The 27,909-nt window shown below is 35.2% G+C and overlaps 1 protein-coding gene and 1 long non-coding RNA gene across 2 annotated transcripts; one reads left to right on the forward strand and one right to left on the reverse strand.

The window, feature by feature from the left end:
* Positions 1-6,972: 6,972 nt before the first annotated feature.
* LOC129002176 (uncharacterized) lies at positions 6,973-10,141 on the reverse strand. Its single transcript, XR_008491549.1, has 2 exons — positions 10,089-10,141; positions 6,973-7,237 (listed from the first exon to the last, which is right to left on the reverse strand). It is a non-coding gene; the product is annotated as an uncharacterized LOC129002176 (long non-coding RNA).
* Positions 10,142-12,550: 2,409 nt separating this feature from the next.
* On the forward strand, positions 12,551-27,600 carry LOC129003689 (uncharacterized). The gene is made up of 4 exons (XM_054431987.1): positions 12,551-13,091; positions 13,481-16,006; positions 22,139-22,238; positions 27,498-27,600. The coding sequence occupies exons 1-4, from the start codon at positions 12,551-12,553 to the stop codon at positions 27,598-27,600; spliced, it is 3,270 nt and encodes a 1,089-aa protein (XP_054287962.1).
* The last annotated feature ends 309 nt before the right edge of the window (positions 27,601-27,909 follow it).

The raw sequence follows: 27,909 nt of genomic DNA on the forward strand, positions 1-27,909 counted from the left end.
GAAAAGTTTAATGCCGTTGTAATGGAAGTGTCTTTTAAATAATGACTTTGAGTGAGACGGTAACTGGAGATTCTGCGTGTGTGTATCAAATTGTACTTAAGTTTTGATAACCAGGAAAACAGCAATAGTTTTGCCTGCATATCTGGAAAAGTTCACTCTAAATATGCAAACCAACTGCTGTTTTGATTATAAGAAGGTGTCAGCTGACAACAAGATCCCCGTCCGTAGAACGGGTACACAGCTAGTAGAATATAAAACTGCACAAATAAAATGTATATAACTTCAACTGTGTTATCGTCCTAGAATGGGATAAATTTGTTAATTTGGAGCACAAGAATGTGGCACACGTTGAAATTAAAGTTGGATTGCAATGTACAACATTAAATATGCAATATTTTAATTTAATGACTATGAACTATTTGCTATGACACCATGCGTATCCGTATACAAGCCTTTGCCTATGTATACTTTTTTGTTCACTTTATTAATAAACTTCAGTATATGCTTTTGCTGTTTATTCAGTAAGACATTTTGTATTATTTATCGGTAATAAAAAAACCATACATTGTGTTTTAAGTGGTAACAAGTAGAGTAAATATAAACTTTGCTCCTGATGCCATATATGTGACGAAATCTCCATCGGGCTTAATAAACGTACTTAAAGAGTGTGTCAACGATAAGGCAACCCCGCTTATAAAATACGGTACGTGTGTTTACTTTATTGTTTGAATCTCACTTTTCTCTGATAAAATTTTCACCCCATTATAGAAAAGTTACCAAAGCCAAAAATTCAGACGAGAAACGATTTTCTTCAACAAAATTCAAATTCAAGCCCCAAGCTGGCAGTAGCCAAGTAAAGTGGCCGCGGCAAGCTCACTGAGGCATTGAAGCCTTCTTCTGTCACCGGCTTTCTAGTTCATTGTCTTGCAAATAGCGGACCAGGGACCACGCTCGTCTAATGGACTAATTGTTGGAAACCCAGGCTGTTGCCGGAACTGCAAGAAGAGCGATCCTGCAGGATCTTCCTGCGAGGATGTCGTTACACGTAATCTTCAACACTTCCAGGACGATTACAGGGGTTGAGCTGCTGGGTGTCTGAAGAACACCAGACCAGTTCTGAGGGGTCAGAAATATGCTTTACGGGAGATAATGTTTTGGTGAAACTGGACGTACATGTTCAATACAAATTTACGGCTGAGTGGTGTTCTCCTAACAGCCTAAACGCAGGTTCGGATTGAAGAAAAAGTTCACGTTCAATGGTTCGAGGCTTCACCCATCTGTCATTAAACACTGCACACACTTCTCTGTCTAAAGGAAAACCTGACCATTTTGGTGAAAATAAATTTCATTCGTCTCTCTTTCGTATCTTGGTTTAAATATGTTTTAAATGCGTCCTCGTCACGAAATTATTATTGGAATTGTAATAGAACAAGTTATTTAATTTAATAATTTGCCCAGTCTTTTCTTTACTAACACCCTTGGACTTTTGAGGAATAATAATTGTAGTAAACAAGCCTTCTTAACACGATTAAACTATAATTTCTTATGAGTTGATATTCATGTGTATTTCAACCCAATAAATGTAGGATGTGTGAGATCGATTGTGAAAACGATGAGCATGTCAGTAAGATAGTAAGGGTTCGACTTTTTAGTGGGGTTTAATCATTTTCATAAAACCAACAAAGGGAAATTTTTCAGCTTCTCCAAAACTATAAACGTGATGCTTAAGTGAAACATTTCTTTAAAAGGGCGACTTTTAATGAAACAATCACAGAAACCAAATCAATCAACTAATCAGATCAAATTTAAAACCTGATTCCAATTTTGCTTGATATTCACTGCGAATTATTTTTACCTGCTCTGTTATAACTGACTGACTGCTCTAACGTTAACTGAAATCCGCTGTGGTTAACAGGTTTACGTATTTACAATTTTTACCCCTATCAAACTCTAGCTGCTTGCTGCATACAAAATATGTTCACGATATACTACACTCTTGATATTATCAAAAAATTACGTTACCTATAAGATGTTAACTGAAATTTACAGCGACCTAAATATTTATTCTAAAATTCCCATTCTCAATTTGTCAAGTTGCAGCAGAATCGACCAACCAGTACTGCATTACCGACAATGTAACGTAATTAGACATTTGTCCGCACACACCCATCGCTACAAAGGGAACTCAGCGAGATGAATTAGTTGATGATAACAAATACTACAACAGTTAAAGATCCCAAATAATTCCTTATGCAGCATGTGCATACGATTGTATTGATTTGTTACGGCGCGACAATTTTGCTTACGAAATTTATTTAGCTGTGAATATCCAGCATAAGAAATTTAACATTCAGAATCACACAGTTGTTCGAGCCTTTAACACAGCCAGTTTCCCAACCTAAAGATCATGTAAGGAAGCGGTTACTTGCGAAACTGCGGGTTTGCCAGGATTTGCACCCACGACTTGCCATGTTTCGCGAACAAACCGCGCCTGCCTCACTGGTGATAAAATCACATGTTTAAACAGTTGGATCTGTCTTGTATACTCTTTACGACACCGGCTTTAGTAAATTGTCTCATTATGTTATTGTCATCTAAAAGGCCGTACACATACAATTAATTAAAAAAAAAAAAAAAAAAAAAAAAAAAAAACAGCGCATGACTGAAATATACACTTTAAATGCCACTTTAAACGTTTAAATATGTAATGTTTGATTTAGTTTGATTTAGCACTAACTATGCTACTATGATATTTTTTATTGAGATTATCTTAGTGTACTCATTATTCTGTGGTTATACAGTGTGATTGAAAAGTCGTGGAACGGTGTAATATATTTGTTTCACAGTTATAGATAAAGTAATGAGATTTTGTATATCAATAATGACCATAAATTTGTACTCTTTTAAGCTATTGTCATTTTTTATCCCTTAAGAGCTAAAGGGGTCAACCCTCGAGGAGTCAGACAACATTTTTAAATAGCAGCATAGGTCGAGTTTGAAATTACAGTAAAGGTCTTAGTAGAACTGCCTCGAACCCCGAAACCCGAACTCAAATGGACAGTCGAGTCGAAAATGGCATCAGTATAAATATTTCTTGAATCTGCCATTTGAAATCTTTGAATGGCTTCCATTTTTACTTAGTTGTTTTTTTAAGAAAAAAATTGCATTGTATTCTACTTATAGAGACCTTTAATTGGATGTGCATATCGACCTATACATAAGTTTATAATTTTCTTCCAAATTCTAGCGGGTGAAGTAAGCAAATTCAATGTATATTTGAACAGTAACTTTTGACTCGGTTACCCGTTTGAGTTTGGGTTCAGGGCTTGTGGTAATGAGTTTTACCAACTAAGACCTTTAATTTTATACCAAACTCGACCTATGCTGCTATTTAAGAATTTTGTCTGACTTCTCGTGGGCCTTATGGGATAAACATTATAATAGCTTAAAAAGTAGACATTTATGGATATTATTGATATACCAAGGGACTTTTCAACCGCATTGTATATAAATCACTTTTGAATACTTTACTAAACATTAGTATGAATATCCAATGTCAATGTCCATGTCAATGTATGATGTATAGTGTCCAATGCGTTTGTGTCTACTTACAATTCTGAACAAAGATTAGATTTACACCTACACGAGAAAGTATTGTTGAGAAAGTAACTAAGATATAATGAATGAATTAAACGGTTTTACCTATTCATTTATGCAAACTACTATTAAGTATTATGAGAGAATATCATATATATGTTTTAAACCTTTCCTTGTGCTTCTATTGAAGCTGACTCTCCAAGGGTTTTTGTAAAAAATTGACGAGAAATGCTTTCAACGATACCAAAATTAATAAAATTACTTGAAAATGGAAGGAGTTCCAGTTATGGCGTATGAAATATATATTCAGAAAAGAGTAACTCATACTCCGATTGATGGTCATTCGAACAGTTTAAGTGAATATACTCACGAGGAAGTCCTGTATCAGATCCTTTAATTCCAATTAGTATGGCTGATCTAACTAAACGTCACAGCTGAATGTGTTTTCATGTTTGAAATAATACCAAAGAAGTTGGTGTAGAAAGCACTATTTGGGAGCGCCCGAGTGTTTAATTTGAGAATTTAGCTACATCAAAGTGTAGAGCGTAGCATCTCTAAGTTGCAGGAGCGTAGAGTTAAGATAGCCGACCACTCTGATAGTATAGCCCCCTTTTGATTGGGTTGTTGTAGAAATTTCTCTTGGGGAACAGTTTGTTACTGACTGAGGAATTGTCTTGCTGTTTAAATTTACATCTATATAAATAATTGGCGATGGGGTTTTGAATGAATCACAACATGAAAGGTTGATGCCCATGGTGTCAGATATAAGGGAATGCTATATCGTCCATGTTCCCATCATCTTATACACTTAGCATAGCACACAGTTAAACTTTAATGCAGTTATAAGTCACCAAAATAATAAAAACCGAAACTGTTTTGGTTGAATTCAAAATACATGTATGAAATCTCTGTGTTGATTACTTTAATCACTCCAATAATAGCAGTTATCTCTATACAAATTCTGACTCTATTTAAAATTGTAGGTAAAATAACAATTAAGGCTAATGGTGAGGGTCATTGATATAGTAAAATAATACCCTGATAACTCCGCTCAATTTTGTTAATGCCTCTGCGAACACCACCTAGTAATTAAGTAGGTTTTTATCTAGAGCCTGGAGCGGAGCGAACTGCTCACACTATAATCATAGATGAAGTAATTACTTTATCTACGCTATAGTTCTGCGTATGTTCTGGTTCCTCAGATAGCTTCGTCACATTATAATAATTTCGATTATTGATCCCGCAATCATTGGCGAAGTGTCCGGGCCCTTTCTTAGAAACTCGGATCACTTATTAACTCTAGAACATTGGTTTAAGGTTTTCTTATATAATATTGTAGTATGTATGAGCCTATTAAAGTAGATTTTAAGTACAGGTTGTCCCACGAAGAGGTTTAAAACTTTTAATTTTGTATTACCTGCCGATTTATGCACAGAATATTTTGAAACTTTGCACGATTTATAAAGTCGGGCTTAAAAATATTCTGGGAAAATTTTAGCTCCCTAACCCTCGTCGAAACAAACTCTTTGTCTGTGGTATCCTGAGAGGTTCCTCTTCAATTGATCGTTTTAGTTCCTCATAATTATTGAATCTATGAGTATAAACTTGTTCCTTCGAGTAACCCCATAAAAAGGTCACACACAGTTAAATCTGCAACGTAGTAAACAAATCAGATAGTAACTTAAGAAAGTGAGTTCTATAGGAAGCAAAATGGTAAAATTGTTAATACTCCATTTTCTTTCTAAAAGGGTCAGGGAGCTGATTTTTCCCAGAATATTTTTAAAACCACCTTTTTGTGTAAGGCTTCAAAATTGTCCGTGCATAAATAGGCTAGTATTATAAAATCAATCTTTTAAACCTCTTTGTGGGACGCCCTGTATATTAACCAATATATTTCTTATAAATTACACCGTCAGAAATAGACAGAGAATAAACTAGGGGTGTGCTCCAAAGTTAGGCATGAAAATGATCGAAGACGATTTCATGCATATAAATTGTTTTTATTAAAAGTAACAGTATTTTTACCAAAGGACGATCGAGTTGTCTAAACAGTTTTAATTTAATTTAAGTCCTACTTTAAGTTCATACAGCTAAAAAAAATACCGCCAGGTCCTACTGCAATGTATTACACAATTATTTTGAGTAACACCATTAAATAGTTTATTAGTAATTAATAACAATTGAGCAACTTTTGGGCCCAGAAACTAAACCATTATTTATTCCGCAAAAAACATTTTTTTACTTGGTTTAATATGTTATGTCACTGAACGGGAACGGTCAAAATTTCCTGGTAGTAAAATTAGTTCTCACCAAAGTTCCCCCATCCATATTTATGAAATTATCTGCTTTTAATTTACTGCAATTTCAAAAAACACTCACGAATCACTAAAGTAGATTACCATTTCTATGAAGCCAAAATGTTATTACAGCATCGAAATATCTTATATTTTAATGAATGAGTACTATTTAGTTAAATATCAAGAAGCAAGAATCTATTTTGGTTGGGAACCGGAAAATGTGTTACCTTCTCCTCACTAATAACCAGCAACATTTTCCTTGTGTTTAGGAAGAAAACAAAATAGGTTTTTTTATTCCCATATATCAAAACCAATGAAACAACTTGGTTTTGTTGTTGGTAAGAAAATCGAACCGCGGATTTTTCTCGATTTGAAGTAATAAATTTAAAGAAACTAATTTACAAATCTTTGTTGATTTGTCGAGTTTAATGGCTTGAACTGAAAATCTAAAGCCAGTTTCCATCTACAGTATACTCCTAGACGCGTGTTTTAATGAATAATAAATGAGGGTATTTGTAAAACAATAAAAGCCTTATTGCAAACAAAGTTAGCACGTAGCGTATTAATATGCGTATTAATACATTTATTAGTTTAATGTTTCATCCTTTGATGGAAACAATTTTGATAAAATAAAGTTGTATAGCGCTCCGATTTTGTATAGACTTTACATGAGGTGTAAAAATGATTTTTCTCCTTGAGATTGCTCGATACACTAGACACTCACCATGACCATAGATAAAACATAACGTTAGTCTATGCTATACCTAACACTGTGCTAGTTATAGCATAGGTTTAAATTTTTTTATACCTATGTGTTAGTAACACATAGGTATAAAAATGGTTAAACCTTTTCGGTTTGCTATTTAAAATTTACCTTGAATTTTGTGACATTTGATCCGGTTGGATACAAAAATAATTTAACCCATTTCTCAATCTATAACCTTAATGCACTGTATACACAGTTTAATACACAGAGCACAATCGTCCACTGTATATACCCATTGTCTGAGTTTCATCCTCATCTGACTAAAATGGGAACCGTCCCCGTTTGAAATAGGGGAATATAAAAATAAACAAATTAACCAGACGTAATAAATTTTAATTCATAAATAAATGGAAGAACAGTTGGGCCGTATAGTACAAAAGGTAGGAGCTGCAGAGAGAGATGTCTAGTAGACGATGGAGTAGCCGTGCTGTTCTACAGGCTCGACGGAGTGGTAGACAGCGGGGGCGGCATGGTAGGCGTAGGGGGCGGGCACGACGTACCTGGCGAAGGGAGCGTAGGGGTTGTAGTAGCCGGGGGCGGCGAGGACGACGGCCACGAGGGCGGCGAACAGGATGATCTGTAACAGAGGGATGAGAGATTAGAGGTGCCTTCTGGAGAGATTAGAAAGTAAACGAGACACTTGAAGGGTGATAATTGTAGATATAAAGTCAACTGATATCTGCAAAGGAAATAAGAATGTGATTTGTAAAATACAGTATTTATGTGACCTCTATAATAGAGATTATAGAATGCATTAACAATATAGGGGATTTTTGTTTTGTTTCCAAAAGAAGTAATGTATTTATTGTGTAAGAGTTGGTGTCTGCAAAATGTAGAGATTAGTGTAATTCAAATACTGAATTAATTGCAGACGGATGGGATAGCTACAAGTAGGATAACGTTTTGAGGGATACATTAGGGGGCGAACAAAAACACTAGGGGATTTAATGAGAAGCTTACTTTAATTCGCCAAAATTACTGAATATAGAGCCAATTTTACATAGAACATGAAGTTTTTAAACTTTGCTAAACTTTTCTATTCAAACTACGCAGAGAACCTAATCATTTAGTGTATTGATCGTTTATTTACGACCCTTCTGTAGAAATTCAGCATGCATTTTCTTCTACTATTCAAACCGTAATTCAGTTAACAATTTACGTTATATATATTCAGGATTACAATTTTACAACAATGGTTAAAGATTAAGACGGATACACCTTTCATATTCAGTTGATCACTTACATTAAAAAGACTCCATAATAAAAAATAACAAATACAAAATTTTCATAGAAATATTTACTAAACATTAATACAAACATTAATTAACTTTGGGGAACACCTAGTACAGAGTTGGCGAAATATAATGCACAGGCGAGGCATGGCTTTTCCAACATATTAATAAACTGCATTTTACAAAACTTGGGATCAAAACTAGTAATTGACTATTCTAACTATGCTTGCAAAAATTGATTTTTCTCTGAAAAATAATCTTGGTATCCGTCTGCAGCATCGGAGCCAAGACTTGGACGTAAGTTAGTGAGGTAAGATACACGCGGCGGACCACGTGGGGTGGAGGGGTGTGGAGGAGGGTGGTGTAAGGAGGAACCCCACGCAGGACTTGCAACGCTCAGCCCGGGAGGCGCACGTTTTGTATTCCGGAAAACGTGCTTTTAAAAGAAATAGTTACATAAGACTAGGCTTCGTGATGCGTATAAGTAGGAGAATTACTAAGATGCTCTTGGGAGATGTTAGTTGCCTTTTGTATGGGGTGTAGACTGTAGAGTAAGGGGTGTTTTTGTAGACTATTAAAGATTTGTAATCATTTGTATATTTGATTCAAAATCCTGATTTTGATACTGCTGGATTATTTATTAAAAATAAAGAATTATTGTCTTACATACATCATCAATTAAAGATGAAACCTCTGTGGATAAATATTTCGCTTAACATTTATACCAAATCAATTTGATCAAGTAAAGCTTTCATTAATATAAATAATACACTAAGCTAGTGTTTTATTTAATTTAAAATGCATACAAAAGCCAATGGAATTAAATACAACTCAAACATTTATTTGAAACCTTTTCTCCAAACCATGTTTTATAAAGGCTTCGAGTGGCGCGTATTGTCTTATGTTATCAACGTAGAAATTGAATCAATAAATGAAGTATTAATAATTTGTCCACTGATTTACATGACAATGCAAATATAAAAAAAATTAGGATAATATAACTAATTTTTGAAAATGTAATTGGAATTTAAATTTTAATGACACTAGATAGTGGAAAAATACACCCTGAGCTATATTTGGAAACACAAAATAATTATATGTAGATATAAAACATGAAATCGAGGATAATTTTATTTATGAAGAACTATTATACTTTTGTCGGCTTCTGGATTCAAACCTTTAGTAGTACAATAAATAAATGTACGAAAATGATTGAAGTCGCCACTCGGTTACAGCAACTCTACAATTCAACGTAACCTTGAACCTATATCTGTATCCGTATGGGAAGTTGTCCACGCCCAAAGTGACCTTGACAATGTTATGCAAGTATACACAATGCAAGTCCAGTTAACATTACCCAAATAGCCCACCATTGTACTGCATAAACCTACGTAATACTTGTGGGGTCCGACCGCTGCAAATAGCATTAATTGTGTCTTGGCACCCCTGTCACCAGAGGTGTAACAGTAAAACCCTCCCCTGGGGGGAGGGGTTATTTTCCATGTAACATTACATTCTCCGTAGACCTATTTTAGTGTACCAAACGAAAAATATTTTTACAAATTAAATTAGTACAATCATTACATGCAAATGAAAACTTTACTTCATTTTATTTCGATACAAATTTAAATTTTTGAAAACACCGTGAAATTTAAAATATGAATATTACCGAACTAACAAAGTGGAAATAAATTTATTGGAATAATAAAATTGAAAATACAAAAACATAGTCTAAAATCAAACAGTTAGATGAAAGTAATTGAATAAAACAAAATAATTTAAACTAAATCGCTTAGCTAATTAGTTTTTAGAATCGAACTTAATTTGTAAAAATTGGTTTGGAATATTAAAAAGACTCATTTTTCATAGCTACTGTATGTATTTTTATTTAGCTAAAGACCGCTCAAAAGTTACTATGAAGCTTAAAAAATAAAAAATTAACTAGATGCTTTACATCTAATTCAATCATCTAATTCAGGATTGTACAAAAAGTAGGCCTATTTGTGCCTTATGCCATGTTCGTATTTTTACAGACTTATTATTTAAGGTTATTATTTTGTACATTTTGTACAATTATCAATCATACAAAGGAAAAAATATAGATTAATTTTGAATTATTGCTTCTCATATGAATTGATTGCAAAATAAAAGGATAGTCAAGAGTAATGTATAAAAAAATATTAAAACATTACTTACAAGTCTGAGCATGTTGTCTGGTGTGTTGTGCCTCGAAGGATCGACTGCGCAATAAGTTGTAGATCAGTGCGCAGGCTTATATACCGCGCCTGCGCTCACGACCTCGTGGCAAACCCTGTGTTGTTCCGGCCGCGCGCACACTGGGCGAGAGGGTTGGGGTTGAATACAAGTAATATGCTCTTAAAACTGTTTTAAAACTTATTCAACCAGTAATATAATTTGCTATTATGGGAGGGGGGAGGTCTGTAAAAAATATAGGGCTGTGCGAATTGATCATGTTAGTGGTTTTATTCATACAGAGAAGAAACAGTATACTGTAGATAGAGAAAAAGATTAAATGACAGGACACAAGATAGCGCCAACACTATTTGTTTTGTACTTGGTTCAAGACCTAAGTTTAAAAAAGAAATAAACAAACAATAATAACTTGAGTAAGGTCTGTGAAAAGGAAACTATGTTTGTGTGTACATAAATTTGCGGTGTGTGTGTTTTTTTTAATGCACATTAAAAATATCATGTAAAAATAAGAGGAAATTGACCTTCAAAGAACAATTTTGCAAAAATTGGCACTAAGTTAGTTTAGGAGTTTATTCTGATTAGGATTGAGGTATACAACTATTATTAAAAACTAAAAAATAGTACTGTATGCTGCAAAATAATCCAATTTTATAAAACGTAGAAGATATGGTATAGCTCGTATGGCTAATACCAAACATAATTTTTCAATGGAGGCTTATTAAAATGATATTGCTGTAGAGAAATTTAAACTAAAAAGTTAGTAAAACCACGCTTTTAAATGCAATAGTAATTTTAGACTCAGGTTTTACATAGTATAAATTTTGTAACCAAAATGTGTACAATTTATCTTTGAACTGTGGCAATATCATAATAAACAACGTTTTACTGAGGTCCGATCAATATTTATTGAAAATAATTGTAAAATATTATAATGAACCCTGTAGAACGTAAGTTAATAAATAACAATATTAACACCACTAATTAAAATATCGTAAAGTTATTTTTTTCAATCTCTAACAAACCGGGATTGCCGAATTCAAACATCACCGTTTTTATTTCCCTCAAACATACCTCAACAGTCTCGGTTGTTATCAAGATAAGCCAGGGCTATTTACTGCTGCAGCAGAAGGGGAGGGGGATGGTTGTGTTATCAGTTATCCAACCCAGGGTGATAATAGCTTGCCATTGTCCTGCTGATGTCCTGTGTATTTGTGTCCTGTATTCTGCGGCGTGGCCTAGACAACAGCTCTGTTTACCTACGTAATTCTGCGTAACTTGTGTAACCCGGACGATAAGGGGTGACAATCAGGTCATGTAATGAGGCCATACAAGGTCATACATTAGTAGATAAAAAGTATTTTTTACGTCTGAATTGGTTTATAGAAGGGTTTTGAGTTAGTTTGGAGGAAAATGAAAATCATTGGTAAATCTATTTGTGTCAAAAAAAAAAAAAATCTCCATAAGGGTAGTTTAATTTGTTGAAGGTAATTTAAATTACATACGAAAAGTAGCATAACCAAGATTGTGTGAATAAGGTTTAAGGTTGTATCGTTATATTTTATACACAATTAATTCCTTTTAACTGCCAAACAAGGAAAATTCAATCTTTATATGTGATAAAGTTGAATTATCCCTGGCCATAACACCAAATTAGCCACAATTGTGAATATCAGCCTAATGATGAAGTTTACCGAGAAGCCAGACAATTTTCTACACCATGTTGGATTTAAATCCACGATATTAACTGTGATAATTCTGCTGGCAAGCTTTAATTTAACTTAAACTTTCTTTAAAAAATGAGGTTGGTTAAAAAAAAATGTACTCGTGAGAGTGACTTAATGTTATAATAACTTTACTAAATAAAAGAGAAAACTAAGCTGTAATTAAAACATATTAGCATTGTTATTTAAAAATGATAAAATGTTTCTTGATACAGTACCTCTAGCCCGGACAACCACTATTGCACGGCCGGTGCAATCTCCTCTTACGGTATGAAGAAAGATCTCATTTTTTCAGAGAGAACATTCTTACAACCTAACTTTTCAATCATAATGGTTGAGGTAAAGATATTTTTATTAAAAAAAAATTATGAAAATTAGGTTGAAACTTTTAGTTTATTGATTTGGTGTTTTATAAACAAAATAAATAGTTTATTGAAATTATATTGGTTTATTATTGAGTTTATGAACTCTCAGATTATTGATGTTAATAGTTGGTTTTTGTGCTTGTGATATAAATTAGTCATCAGCTGTTTGATATTGTGAACATTTTTATTTGTTTATCTTTGGATGATTTTTATTGATTCTTGTTGTCAAGGAGAAATCAATATTTTCCAGAGTTGGATTGTTCTGATGTGTAGAAAATGTTAGTTTGTTAAAGCATTAAATATCTTAATTATTTTTTTTAATTTGCATGTTGATTTAATTACAAGCTATTTCGGCATAATGTCAGGTACTGGTGTTAAGTTCTCAGACTTGATTAAGCAGTATGATGGAAGTGGTGATTTTAGTGAGTGGTTAAAGAAACTAGAATTGGTATGTAAGCTCCAAAAGGTGAAAGACTTGCAGACAGTTCTCCCCCTATTTTTGGCTGGAGGAGCATTTTCTGTGTATGACGGGCTAGCAGAAAATGTAAAGAGTAACTATGAGGCTCTCACCAATGCATTGCTGCAGGCCTTTTCTGCGAACTGTTTTCAGGCTTATGCAGAATTTACAGCTAGGCGTCTACTTCCCGGTGAGTCACTAGATGTATATGCTTCTGATTTGAAGAGACTGGCAAAATTGGTGGACCCTTTTGTATCTGATGAGTGGATTAAGAGCGCAGTTGTACATGGCTTGCCAGAAGATACTCAAACCCAGTTGAAAGCTGCGTGTTCTCTTCAAAGCATGGAGTTGTCGGATGTAATGACAAGAGCTAGGAATCTGTTGGGCAGTGAGTCAAACTTTGGGGCGGTTGCACAGGCTAATGCCAAAGTTTTCAAAGTTGGTAAACAGTGGTCTAAAAAATGCTTTGTTTGTGAGAGGGAAGGCCACGTAGCACGTTCGTGTCCCCATCTAAATCGTGAGTCAAAAGTAACCTGTTACCGGTGTGGGGAGGTAGGACATTATGCCTCAAAATGTTCACAAATTCCAAAAAACGAGTGAATGGGGCTGCCTTATGTTGCGCGGGTGGCCCAATTTCTTCAGCGCAACTCCCTACATTAACAATAAGTGTGTCGGGTTTTAAATGCTGTGCCTTGCTGGACTCAGGTTGTTCAAGGAGCATTGTGTCACCTAGTTTAGTGAAATATGGAGTAGAACTGAAGCCAGTAAGTCAAAGGATTATAATGATGAATGGAGAATCAGTTGAGTGTAACATGACATGTATGTTACAAGTTTTGATAAGAGGTGTTCCGCTCAAACTGAGTTGCTTGGTTGCCAGTGTATTGCCAAGGTATCAGATGCTTCTAGGGATGGATGCAGTGACTGCAATGGGAGGTGTCACTATTGATGGAGATGGCACTATTACGTTCAGGGACGTTGGTATCGGAGCGATGGCTGAGGCCAAGAAGGAGCTGTGCGTGAAGGAAACCTCGGAGAATGGCAACGATGAGATCGCTATTAATGATTGTGACTTTAATGCGAAATTTGTTGATGGAAAATGGACTGTTGAATGGAATTGGAAAGATGGCGGTAAAACACCTAAGATAAATAACCAAGTACCTTCATACTCAATTTCAAAAGAGGCAAGGGAGGCGTTTGACGCTGAAGTGCATGATTGGATAAGAGACGGTTGGCTCCAGCCTTATGACGGGGAGTTTGATGGCTTAATTCCTTTAATGGCGGTCGTGCAACATAACAAGGACAAAGTGCGACCTGTAATGGATTACAGGGAATTAAATCAGTATGTCTCAAGCCATACAGCAGAAAGTGAGGTTTGTGGGGAAAAGCTAAGGATGTGGAGAAAGCTAGGAGAACATGTGAGCACTATCGACCTTCGTAAGGCATATCTCCAAATCCATATTGCTCCTCATTTATGGAAATTCCAAGTGGTCCGATTTAAGGATAAGAATTATTGTCTAACACGACTCGGGTTTGGTCTAAATGTCGCACCGAAAATAATGAGCAAAATTGTTAATAAAGTGCTGTCAATGGACCCAATAGTCCGAAGTGCTACGGACTCTTATGTTGACGACATAGTGGTGAATGAGAACATTGTTGACGGTGATGTAGTAAAGAAGTTGTTGGAAAAATATGGGCTGTCAGCGAAACCAGTGGAGCCACTTGATGGAAGTAGGGTTTTGGGGCTTAACGTCTCAAAAAGAGATGGCAAGTTGATGTGGACCAGAGACAACAAGATAAAAGCTTTGGATAAAATTGAGACCAAGAGGGATGTGTACTCCTTGTGTGGGCAGTTAATCGGACATTTCCCGGTGGCTGGTTGGCTTCGACCAGCATGCAGTTTTCTTAAGAGGCAATTGACAGATTTGAAATGGGACGATGTGGTGGGCAACCGAATCAAGATAATGTTAGGAGATATAATGGAAAGCGTAAAAGAAAAGGATCCTGTGTTTGGAAAATGGGCAGTGTCATCTAGTGACAAAGGAACTGTGTGGTGTGATGCTAGCAGCTTGGCGATCGGTATTTGCATTGAAATTGATGGTGAAATAGTTGAGGACGCGTCTTGGCTAAGGAAAGAAGATGATTCGGCGCATATTAACTTAGCTGAGTTAGAGGCTTTGTTGAAAGGAGTGAACTTAGCTTTGAAATGGAATTTGAAGGAGTTATACTTGGTCACAGATTCGGCCACCGTTTATGCTTGGGTAACATCCATATTAACAGGAGACCGACGTATTAAAACACATGGGATGGGTGAAGCTCTTGTAAGAAGACGGTTGGGTTTGTTAAAAGACCTCATATCAGAATGTGGCCTTAAGGTGAGGATGGATCTGGTTAAATCGCAATTTAACAAAGCAGATCGCCTGACGAGAGTTCCTAAAAAGTGGTTGGCAAGAGAGGAGGAAAAGACCAGTATTGCAATGATGGGTGAAGAAGAGGATGAGGATAAACAAAAGTTGGTCAAAAGAATCCATGGTCTGCATCACTTTGGTGTTAATCGAACTCTTTTCACAGTTAGGCGTTGTTACCCGGCCGTTGAGTTTAGTAAACAGGACGTTGACTGCGTAGTCAAATCATGCAAAGAATGTTTATCTGTTGATCCATCCCCCATCAAATGGAAGCCGGGGCACTTGGATTGCGACAAGAATTGGCACAGGCTTGCGATTGATGTGACTCATTATGGGTCATATAAATTTCTTACAATTATAGATTGTGGTCCAAGTCGGTTTTGCATTTGGCGACGGATCCCAAGTGAGACTAAAGAACAGGTAGTAAAAATCTTACTTGAACTGTTTTCAGAACGAGGTCCACCCCAAGAACTATTAATGGACAATAGTGCAACATTCAGATGTGAACAAATTGAACAACTGTGTGAGGAATGGGGGGTTATCCGTCGTTTTAGGTGTGTGAACCGTCCGTCCGGCAATGGAATCGTTGAACGAAACCATAGAACGATAAAGAGAATGGCAACAAGAACCAGAAGAAGTGTCCAAGAAATGGTATATTGGTATAATCTAACACCAAAAGAAGATTTGAATGAAGAGTCGACACCAAGCTCTAGATTGTTCTGCTACAGGTGGAGGTGTAAGGGCGAACCTGTAAATTGTGACGAGCAACTAAGAACTGAGTTTTCACCTGATGAACCTGTGTTTGTCAAGCCTAAAAATTCCTTATGTACTACGAGATGGAAGCCTGGTGTGGTCTCACGGCAGCTCTCACAAACCAGTGTAGAGGTTGATGGTATGCCACACCATATTGCTGATGTTCGTCGTGCTGGTGTTGACACCACGGGGGCGTGTGCTTGTGATATAAATTAGTCATCAGCTGTTTGATATTGTGAACATTTTTATTTGTTTATCTTTGGATGATTTTTATTGATTCTTGTTGTCAAGGAGAAATCAATATTTTCCAGAGTTGGATTGTTCTGATGTGTAGAAAATGTTAGTTTGTTAAAGCATTAAATATCTTAATTATTTTTTTAAATTTGCATGTTGATTTAATTACAGTTTTATTTAGAGATTTTGATACGTTTAATGTATTTAAGGAAGTTATTAATTTGTATTAAATTTTAATCATTAGAAAGTAGGTAAACGTAATCTGTAATACTTGTTAGGTAATATTTCCTAAAAAAATTACTTATTTCAGGTCGAATTCTTAGTATTATGAGATCAGTTAACATTACTATCCCTGCATTTATATTTACTCTTTTTAAAATTACAACCGATCCAGAAACAATTGTGATAATAATGTTATGTAATCGCCCCAATGTTAAGCACATCAAGTGGTGATGTAATAATCAATGTTTAGCATATCCCGTTGACATTTTCCCACAGATTGCGTCAGTCGTGTTAAGTGTTTGGATGTAAAAAGACTAATGTTTAGTTTTGTTACAATTGCAATGGGTTTTTACCTACTTTTTATATAATTGTATTAAAATAATAAACTTTTAAACGGACGTTAACGTTGAAAAAATATACTGTAGAGTAACAATTTTAAATATATACGAATACTAGTAGAGTGCCCGTCCTTCGTACGGAGTTGGCGTATAAGTATAAAATGCTTATTGCAGTTATACTCGTGCTTTTTTATTGGGAAAGGACACGGTTTAGTTATTTTAACTTACGGTATGTCATAGTATAGCACATATACCATAGCCGTCGTAATTAATGTTCTACCACTGCGCCTAAACAGTAGAAAAAAGTAAAATTCTCATAGTTTGTCACAGATTTTTGTTGCTGCTTGGTTATAACTAGCTGTTGTCATAAATGCAAATAAAATAATATTGCTGCACCCTTTTGACAAACCTTATAAAATGTTAATGATATTGAATATAATCATTGATTTAGTAGAAGTCATTATAGTTTCATATTATGAACAGTAGAGTTGTTATAATTTATAAGTAACAGAAGAGTTATTATGTTTTGCGGGGTGGCTGCACTGTGCACTGAGCCCTGAAGTGGGATGATTCGTCACGGCTCCGTCTTCTATGTCCAACAGCGATCGTAAGTGGTTCTCTAGTAAATTTGTCCACTTTTCTAACGTAACGGTTAGGTTACGACAATAGACAAATAGAACAAATATATATCATAGAACCAACTTGTGTAGTTGAAACAGCTGACAAAATTCTTTAATTCCTTTCAAATATAAATACTCCAAAGGTTAACATGGGAATCTGAGCCACTGGGGCAGAGTCCGAGGGCAGTTTGAGGAAGTGAATTGGCCTGTGCTAAGTAGGTGCATAATCTACCTTTGTGTAAAAAACTTCAACCCTGTCGGCTCAGTATTTTTCGCATTTACTTGTCACAAACATCCATCCATACGTCCAAACTTTCTCACTTATGATATTGGTAGGATACTGTTGATTTGATTGTATTAATATATAAATATTAATACCAAGTTATTGAAGTCATTTTACATGATAAAAGGAAAATCTATAAGAATAGAAATAGCAAATTTATCTTTATTTTTAAATAATGTGAATTAAAAAAAATCATAGTTTAGCGAAAAAAGTATAAATTAGGATAGCTCGTATTTATAAATGTAAAAATCAGAAAATTTTAACTAAACATATGTATGAATATAGCATATAATTATCTTGTAGACGAATTCTATGGAATATTTCATGTGCAATACTATAACTGAATTGTTCAAACGTAATTATTTAAATCAGGACATAAGAAATGTCATGTCAATCGTATACGTAGATATCATTAAATTACTTTAAAAATCTCGCAATATCAAATACTGCTAAATATCCACAAGCTTCATATTCGTCCAGCTTCTTCTTCCAGCATCACTCTCCGTAGAAATATAAACACAACAAATCTCAGATTGACACTATTAACCCAAACTAATCAAGCAGGTTCATTTATGCAACACAACCGCGACATGGGTTTTCAATAACTGTATAAATCGAGATAGCCATCAAACCGTGCCTTGAATATTAATAGGCTCTTGGTTACTATCAGCATCAGGCTTTAGTGATGCTGCAGTAGACATCAGCATATAGTTAAGAATCAGCAGACTCAAATACGTGGTTTATAGAGCTCTTCAAAAATATGTTATTTATAGCGCTCGTGTTGAATATCAGAATCGATTATATCTTTGGGAAAAGGTTATCACACTTTTATGATTCCTTGAAAAGAATGATTTACTTTGGAAAATGGTTTCTAGCGATTAATTTACTAAATAATTATTTAAGCTGAGCAGTTGACTGTCTTTAGTAGTAATGGTCAAAACCAGACAACTCAAATTTCAAAACCAAATGAAAAAAAAAAACAATTTAAAATTTCGAATTTTGAAACCTAAACGCAAAACTTTATACTTGTGTAGGTTACACAAAATATAGAATTATCTTGCAATCATGCATATATAAATTCAAATATATTACTGCGCAATCAAAACTGAATAAATTGGACTCCTTACCCTGATCTGGGCCTAAAAGCATGACTAATCCATTTCTTTAAGAACAAAAACATAATTGCTTTATAAACAACAAACACTGATATAAAATTATTCCAGACATTGCCATAATATCATAAAAACGAGGCAAATACTTGAATAAATAAGCAAATCGAATCTCAAAACCAAAACTTTTACACATGTTGGTGGTTTTGAGATTTGAGATTTGGTTTTAACACATCAATAGTCCGTAAGGAGAATAGTTGGTAGCACTGGGCCCAGCTGTCCATCATGGACCTTCAATGGTCCTGGCTAAAGCAGCTGGTTATCTTAGTCGGTAATAATCTCCATTTTACACTCACCCTGTGCATTCTTATTCAGCTTATAACACGTACACTAAGTACTAGTAACAACTATGTGATGTATTACTAGGAACTAATATTTTTAGGGACAAGTTTGCCACTTAAAGTCCAAATAAGGTCATAGTAAACTTATTGAAAAATTATTTGTCATTTAAACTATTTTTCTTTCAAAGGGTGGTTGACCCTTAAGCTCTTTGAAACTCTGAAAAAACTCAACAAGCTTTGTTTAGATTTCAATTCTGGTGATGGCAAACACTCTCAAAAGTGCACTAAAAGATATTAATCCAAGTTATATGGGGTTTTAATCCGTTGTTGAAGCAAAATGCGCATCGTCGCATCCAGATATTGACCTAGGTTTACTGACCCGTCAATGTAGGCCATTCCCTTCGCTGTTTGTTCAGCATTTGAATACGCGTGATTGTGAATTAATGAGAGTTGCGAAATGAACGCATCAACCAAACGGTCAAAAACCTCTCTAATGCCGTATTTCACAACATCTCGCAATATTGAACACATAATTTTATTCTGGTATAAAAGCTATTGAATGCCAGGAATACAATTATTAGGCTATGTTAGGTTTTGTTGTAGGTTGGATCGCTAGCTTAGGCCAAACAGCTCTTTACCCCGTGTAAAATAATTGGAGATGAAATGTTGTTTAAGGATATTGTCAGAAGACAGTTAAAATACAATTTATTGTTCCCAAAGTAACTTCATCACACTTAAACCAGTATCCAATAGTCATAGGTTTAGAGTGAGAACTTTTATGCATGCGGTGAAGAGGATGATGACATTCTTCACACACAACAATAGAAGAAAAATACATCTGTCTTAATAATTAATTATGTTGATACTACCAATATAAGAATTGTGTTTGATTATACGTTAGTATAATATGGCAATTATTTGGACTACTCCAACGTTATGTATGCCCATATATAATGGCAATGGAAGAGAGTAACGGTCCTAATAAGATAATTAGGTAGCGAGTTAAATTGGTTATGGTTATACAAAACAGGAACTGCTATCTTACGTTTTGTTTAAAATAAGGTCATCAACTGGGAAAGGCCAGCGTAAAGAGCATTTAAGTCAATTTTAATTCTACGCTAATTCAAGTGAAACTCTTTGAACATTTTATACAGAGTCGAGTTATTCATTACTCTGGCAAAACATTTCATAAAATAGTCACAATATGTGATAAAATGCTAATATTCTGGAAACTCTAATTATTCCGACTGTAGAGCAATATAGTAAAAGACAGTTAGGGATTCCTAGATCAACGTTAGTTAGTAACGAGACCATCAGGAACCGTTACAAATAACAAATAACATCTCTACAAGCGTAGAGGGTAAAAAAAATGAAAAAAGTCTTTTCTGTAAAAAATACCACTATGGGTTATCGACAAAACGAATAAAAACTAAATTTAGCTGGTGAGTCTATTATTATAAAGGGGGGACTGAGAACAACAACAAAATGACGCATAAGTGTTAATGACTGTACCGTGAGCTAGAGGGTGTGGCAAGGTCAGGACGAGGCCTTGGGGGCGGGCGTGGTGGCGCTGGGCGGCGCGGCGGGCGGCAGATCCGGACTGGGCGGCTAGCAGGTGACCAGGAGGCTACGAGGAAGAGTGTGCATAGGTCAAGTTGAGGGATACTATCGGTCGAGATTGGTTTGTTTGTGTTGCGTCATTCAATGAAATGCACAAGGGTTTCGGTGCCGAGTTTCCATCAGCTTGTAGGTCAAGGCTAGAATAGGATTTTTGCCCTGTTATGGGGTTTACTTATGAGTTTAAATTACTGAGTTTAAAGATTGATTAAAAATCGAAAAGCAGCGGGGTATAAACCTGCAACTTCATAGGCAGGCTAAAGAAGCGGACCAAACGGCAGAAGTATACATCGATGTACAGTAATAACTCTATCGATTTTAGTATATGGTGAAGTAACTGCAGTATAGAACATTTTCTCATAAGGACATACTGTAGTACAGCTGGCCAGCTGAGGTTTGCAACGTACTTTACAATTCTGTTTGACTAACCACCTTGTATTCGATACATCTCGGTAAACCATAGCTGATTTACTAAATTGTACAAAGTCGGGTTTATAAATGGAATAGAATCGGTAAACTTACAATAAAATGACATTTGTTTTGAATTCAGAGCTCTAGCTCCTGTTAAACTTAATTGTTTGGGAGGCAAAGGTATAAACACTAAAAAGGGGATGTAAATTGCACAATGTTAGACAGTGTAACTAAAATAAACTGTACTATTTCATCCTTGGTTTACTGACAGGGTATGGGAACCCTGGCCCCCTCTAGCGTGATAAATTGACAAAAATAGTAACTGTTGGTAGTCTTTTATCAAGACCGAGAGAATTTTCAGAATTGAATATGAAATATTGTTTAACATTATGGTATACCCTATTTTATAACTCGATATAGTTAGTTAGAGTCGTATTATTACGCACTAAATTTTCCGAAAAAGATGTATACTTTAGCATTAAATATTTACATTAAACATTTATTAAATTTTAAATCAATATATTACAAGACTTTCCCATGCATGAACTTCATTGTCTGTAATTTGTCAACCCTACATATGTCACAGAATGCACTATTTTACACATGTTATTTTGGTTTTAATTGTGCCTGTAAACAAATTAGCTTGGTAGTTCCTGTAAGTAGAGTTGTGGTGACCACAGATGTTATGACCACATGGATGTGGTTGAACCGGTGGTTTGATTATGATTAGCGGTCCAGTGACAACCGCATATGTGGTTGATTGCCAATCATAAGTCACCTACGTTGTGTTACTGTGTAGTAAACTATATTAGTATCCACGGATAAATAGTATCGTTTGGATACATCTTATAATTTAAAATTGATATATTATTAACGTGTTACTTATCTAACAATTATGTGTACTAAACGAGCATTGTCTTTACTAAGACATAACAACGTTTTTAATAACACTTTAAAAGTCATAAATCAGATCCGTGGCTTATATTTGATTTATGACGTTTATTTATACTGTGCAGTCTGGCGCTCCTACCCCATTAAATTCCCTCTTAAACAAGCACCACTTCAGTACTTTGGAATCAGCAAGGCGCTCTCGTAAAGGCGCTGTTAAATAACTACTAAACCACATGATTGGTCATAAAATGATGATTACACATTACAGTGACCGTTGTCCAAGAATGGTGTCCGCCTCCAGGTACCCCGGCTGTGGGCTCTGCCCCCGTGGGTGGATCATGGAAGGAGAGCAATCCCGGGTCTGCGTTGTGAGTAGGAGTGGAGTAATGAATCGACACATGTACAAGGGAATATGTGAACTACAATTACATGGTTGAAGGTCTCAGCTAGTACCCTATACTGTCTATGGTTTCATTACGGTGTTCAGTTCATTTAACAAACAAACATTTTCCCAAGCGAAGGATGGGCCAGACAGCTCGTATATATTTGTTAATTATATAAAACAATACTAAGAGATATCACAAAAAAAAAAATAAAATAAAAAAATAGTAGTGCAACTTTACAACTCACCTAAGATTAATGGTCTTTTAAAAAACGAAAAATATAAATCTTAATTAATGGAAAAAAGAAAAAAAAAACAAAAAGCCTTCTTACTTGACCTTGCACCTTAAAATATAGTAGATTTTAGTAATTTCAATTTAAATAATGTATAGTATTTTGTAACGTATAGTAACTGTTTCTTATTGCTAATGTAAATAGTAAGTAAAAATAGACCTGACAGTATTCATGTAAATAATTGTGTACTGTATGATGAATAAAGACTTTTTGAATCTTGAATCTTGAGTGTTGAGAACAAACAACATTTTAGTTTTAAAATAGGATTAACCATTGAATACATATACTCCTCCATAAAACGTTTATATGTCTGTTCGTTTACATTATGATTTTAAATAGAGCCATGGCTAATAGTAAAAAAATCAATGTAAACCCATTAAAGATTACAAAATGAACACATCATTATTTTACCAAGATGCCATAAAGGGAACACTATTTTTCTAGCAAAGCTAAGCAAAAGCAGACCCGAAAGGACGCCATTGCATTCTCTATGATAAGTAAACTGATTAAACAGCTGTTAAAGAGATTTCCGAGTCCTGCACCTGTCTCCCGTGACGTATGCTCAAGGATATGTCAGAACTAGCGTACTCTACTGGACGACCTTGATATAATTGCAGTATGCACATTTTTACAAGATGCAAGAAACTCGAACAGTCTTTATTATCCAGGAACTCATTCATGTAGTAGCAATGTGTTGCGTAGTATGTTGTGGCCATTGATAAATCTGTTGCTGAACTACATGGAATTAGTGAGTGACTAGAAACACATTTTAGGACTTTGAGCATGTCACCGCGGAATCGATTCACTACTGTAGTTTAATTTCTAGTGTAAACAATTGATAGCGAATTGATAAGAGAAAAAATTTCAGAGAGCAAAAGAGCTCCACATGGTAAAATTACAGAAAATGATAGTTTTTTACAATTGATGTATTATGTTAAGTTATCTACCAAATTATTGAAAGGCAAGTAAGTATGTTCGGGAAATATTGCTATTTCATTATGAATTGTTGTTAGACTACCAAAGATAATGCCACATGTTTCTACAACAAAGACGGAAATACTTATCATTTTCAATTTGTTTACATATGCTAAAACCTAAACTCGACTGATTATTCTGTTATTTACTAGTCTCCTGCATTTATGCGCCATATGGATAACGAGTTCACCAAGGTAGTATGCCTACCGCATACCTAACTGTTTATAGATTACCGCATGGCCAGTAAAGCGGCCTACACACTACACGTGCATTGCACGCCGTGCCATTTTTTATATTGGCACGACGTGCTTTGGCACGGCACATTTTGCCCACACACTTGATCTTCAGTGTAGCCTGCAACGTGCTAAATTACATCGTCTGTTCGTACAAATGAAATGCAGAACACACACATGTTTTAAGGACATAGGACATGATTAATTGATTAATCATTAAAAATAGACACAAGGCAGCAGCACTAAGCCGCCTAGTGCCTAGGTTAGTCCAGACCTTGCACCTCGCTTCCGTACAGATATATGCCGGCAGGGCACTTGGTTCACAATACTGTGGTGGAGGATGTATGCTCTATGATATATTATATATAGATCTAACTGCGTCTCGGCTCACGCATCACATACAGCGCGCGATCCATTGTGTTATAATCTCGATGGTCGTGCCAATGATCAATGATCAATTATTTAAGATGGGGACGCCACTATGTGCGTATTTAATATGTGTTGCAAATGGCCAAGACAAAATGCCGTTGATTCACTAATAAGAAAGTACTATTATAGGGTCAAACCCTGTCAAAAGTGGTTGAACTACCAGCACGTGGCACGGTGACCGCCTACACACTAGCACGTCAGAATGGCGTGCTTTGGCACGGCACGCCAAAAATCAAACTCGTGTTGATTTCCACCGTGCCATGCCAATGCACGCCGTGCTTGCACGGTGTTCACCACACACTTGCACGTTTCGTCAGTTTTTGGCACGACGTGCTTGCACGGCGTGCAATGCACGTGTAGTGTGTAGGCCGCTTTAGAGTCAAAACATGGTTAAGAGCAGTTGTATAAAACGTAAAATACATGTAAAATCGACAAATAAAAAATGTATAACCAAACTACATTTGTTGCTACTGTATTACCTCTACCTAGTGACATGTTCATGCCTGGTTATGTTAGATATCAATGTATCCACATCCGCTAACCACAAGGAGGTTGTCAACTTCAGTTTTGATATAGTCCAGGATGCGGTGTAAGATCCGGGGTGGGGTTACGTTCATATATCGTTCATCCGCCTCTACAATACACCGACACTCCTATAGTGGAATACTTATCACATTATGAGTCAATAATTCAGACTTTGGTTCAAAGAGACTGCAGAAGTCCATGTGGATTTTTGAAAAGTGAGTGTAGACCTATTTATTTCCTACGATGGTTTATGTGATGTGGCTAAGAGGTTATAGTGCTCGCCTTCAAATCTGAAGGTTAATAGTTCTATGCCAAAAGGGGTCGATTCTGTGGTACCACATGCAATTTAATTTAATTTTAGCTGTAAATTAACGTTGCTATCCAACAAAAGGTAGGTTCATTAAGGAAGGTAGGTTTATTGATATACTGTAGTACTAATTTATCACTTGTTATTCTTTGTATTATTGTATATGTAGCAATCTCGTTAATTTTGTATCTATTTTGAGAAATGGATTAAGCCGTTGGGAAATAAAAATAATATAATAATAATAATTAATAAAATACCCCCAACGCAGCAAACCTACAGACTAAGCGAATTTTTATTTACCAGGCTGGATTTCTACTTAAGTATTCCCTTAAAATTATTAGATTTATTTGCTATTTAAATAACATTAATTTTAATGAGTACTTAGGTTTGCTGCTCAAGGGAAGGTATTCAGGTGTGTGTTTATTGAAATGTTGATAGCTTAGCATGTATTAAATAAAATTGCCAAATTTTATTAAAATATATCCATAAACAAGCAAACTACAACAGTTTATTTATCCTCCATACACGGGAATTTTAAATTTATAATCTTTTGAATTATCTCTGTAACCGTTAAGAATACAACAACGCTTCAACATATTAAATAAATTATTTTTTTAAGCTCTACAAAATGGGTTGGAAAGACATTTTATATTTTGTGCTTTTAGGGTCAAAAATTATAAAAACAAATTTTTTCTTCATAAAACCCCGTTCCAATAGTCTGATCCATTATGCTGGTTCGCAAACTCATTCGAATAAACGTAGTTTTACTAATTTGTACAAAATTTCGTCAAAATCGGATAATTTTTGCTCGAGTTATTGTGCTAACGGACACACACATTCACACACCATGGACTGTGCTAATAACCTCTGGGACCTCATGACGAAAATGAAAATCGGTCCCGGGTCTAGATCTTACCATGAGAAATACGTTATAGCTTATTCCCTATATGGGAAATTTGCTAAATGGTCTATGATTGATATTACCTGGTCCAGGGGTTCGGTCGAAGTTTTACCAAAACGTAGAAATGTCAATACCATTCAAACCCACGAAATGTTAAATAAAAAAAATAAGTTAGATTGAATTCAGTAGGAATTCAAGAACAGAAACTACTTCTATATTTAGGTGTGCAAGCGCATCAAAGTCCATCAGCCCGAAAGATATATCTGCATTGTTTGCTATGCAGCGTGATCATGGGTAACGAATTGTTTTATCAAGTTTTTATTTTTTTGCCCCCTGATGTGAGAAGCTGTTGGCCTCGACACGCCCAAACCAGCGGTCTAAAAGAAGATGGCAGCCCCGCGGCACAACTGGACTCGTAAACACCTTTTTCTGTTTTTCGGAATTCTCTCGAAGGAAGACTATTCAAAAACCGCGTCTTAAAGAGAATTTTTGCTTTAGAACAGTCTGAATATACATATCGATTCATGTTTCGTTTGCATTCACTAAGTTGAATGTATGTCTGATGGATGTCTATTTGTATGTATTTCACCCATTAACAAACTTTGTGTTGGCTAAGAAAATTCGGGAAGTGCTTCTCAATCTACAGCCGATTTCTGTCTTATTGCCGATCTTAAAATACGCTGTGACCCCAGGGCTCTAATTTCATCATGTTAAAAGTTTGAGAATTATTTTATAGATTGTTTCAAGAAAATTTTTAATGGTTATATGCATTTTTCAAATTTTACTTACTTAGTTAAAGGTACAGTTTACATGCTTTATTGTACGTTGCCATACAAGTAATTGAGATAAGTAAGTTAAATGTTGAGAAAATTACTTTTTACGCTTATTTATTCTATGATTATGGTATTTATTCTTATTCAAGATACATAGTTATTAGAAATGTGTAAAATTACCTTCATTGGTAAAAATAAATTTTTTTTGGCAGCATGAAATGGATTGTTTTGATAATTTCAAGCTGATAACCAACTTAAGAAACTGATTAAGCTACTTCTACAATATATAAAGGTTAGGACCATGACATAATTATTACACGTTGAAAATAAGGTTTCCATGTGTGATTCCAGTAGCAAAAATATTAACTACTCTATTCATAAAATTGTCAAACATTCAAGGAAATCGGATCTGTAGAAAACAAAACTAAACATAGAACTCTATACATACTCTATTAGAACTTGTAAAAACACCATATAGAGTCTTATTTACAATAAATTCTCAATAATACTAAAACTCGTAGATATCGTTGCGTAAATGTATATTAGCTGATCGGTGACAAAGAAGGTAGGAATGCCAACATATTAGCTGGTTTTATCGTTAAAAAGTATCTTACGGTAGTTATAACTGTTTGGGTTACATAAAACACCCTGTATAAGTATTATGGCAGTAAAAAGGGTCTAACGTTAACCTTATGTAACTTATACAATTGTGTTGGCTAGAAAAGAAAAAAGGTGTCTATAATACAGACCTTAACCTTTGGATTACTGTGGTAATATTACATAAGTAGGAACTAAGTGTTGTGTTGCAGTGTCCAGGTGTTAGTAGGCAGTAATACTTCCGATACTACCTACATCGACAAGGTCAGTGACTTGCCGGGCGGAGTGCCTTTGGGCAAACATCGTATGACTTGATAGTTCAATGGATTTTCATTGAGGAAGATCTCTAATTATTAGAGAGTTCTCCTCGCCTAATGTTGTTAACTGATGGGTCACAAATTAAGGTGAGCACATTTCTGTGTTTTTATTTTGCGTTCATCTATTCCATTGGCTATTTTACGTTTAAGCACAGAATAGGGAGTACTAAATTGTGTCTCTTCATTCTGTGGATACAATAACCTTTTTACCTCCCACAAACCAAGTTGTTAACAAACTGTAAATGTAAATTCTAGGATGGAAGTCCAGCGCTTTGACCACTGGAACAGCTGTGCCGCAACCGGCGTA

This window comes from Macrosteles quadrilineatus, unplaced genomic scaffold (genome assembly GCF_028750875.1).
Source record: "Macrosteles quadrilineatus isolate MER2022 unplaced genomic scaffold, UCM_ALF_1.0 Scaffold_9__3_contigs__length_116548681, whole genome shotgun sequence".
NCBI classification, from domain to species: domain Eukaryota; kingdom Metazoa; phylum Arthropoda; class Insecta; order Hemiptera; family Cicadellidae; genus Macrosteles; species Macrosteles quadrilineatus.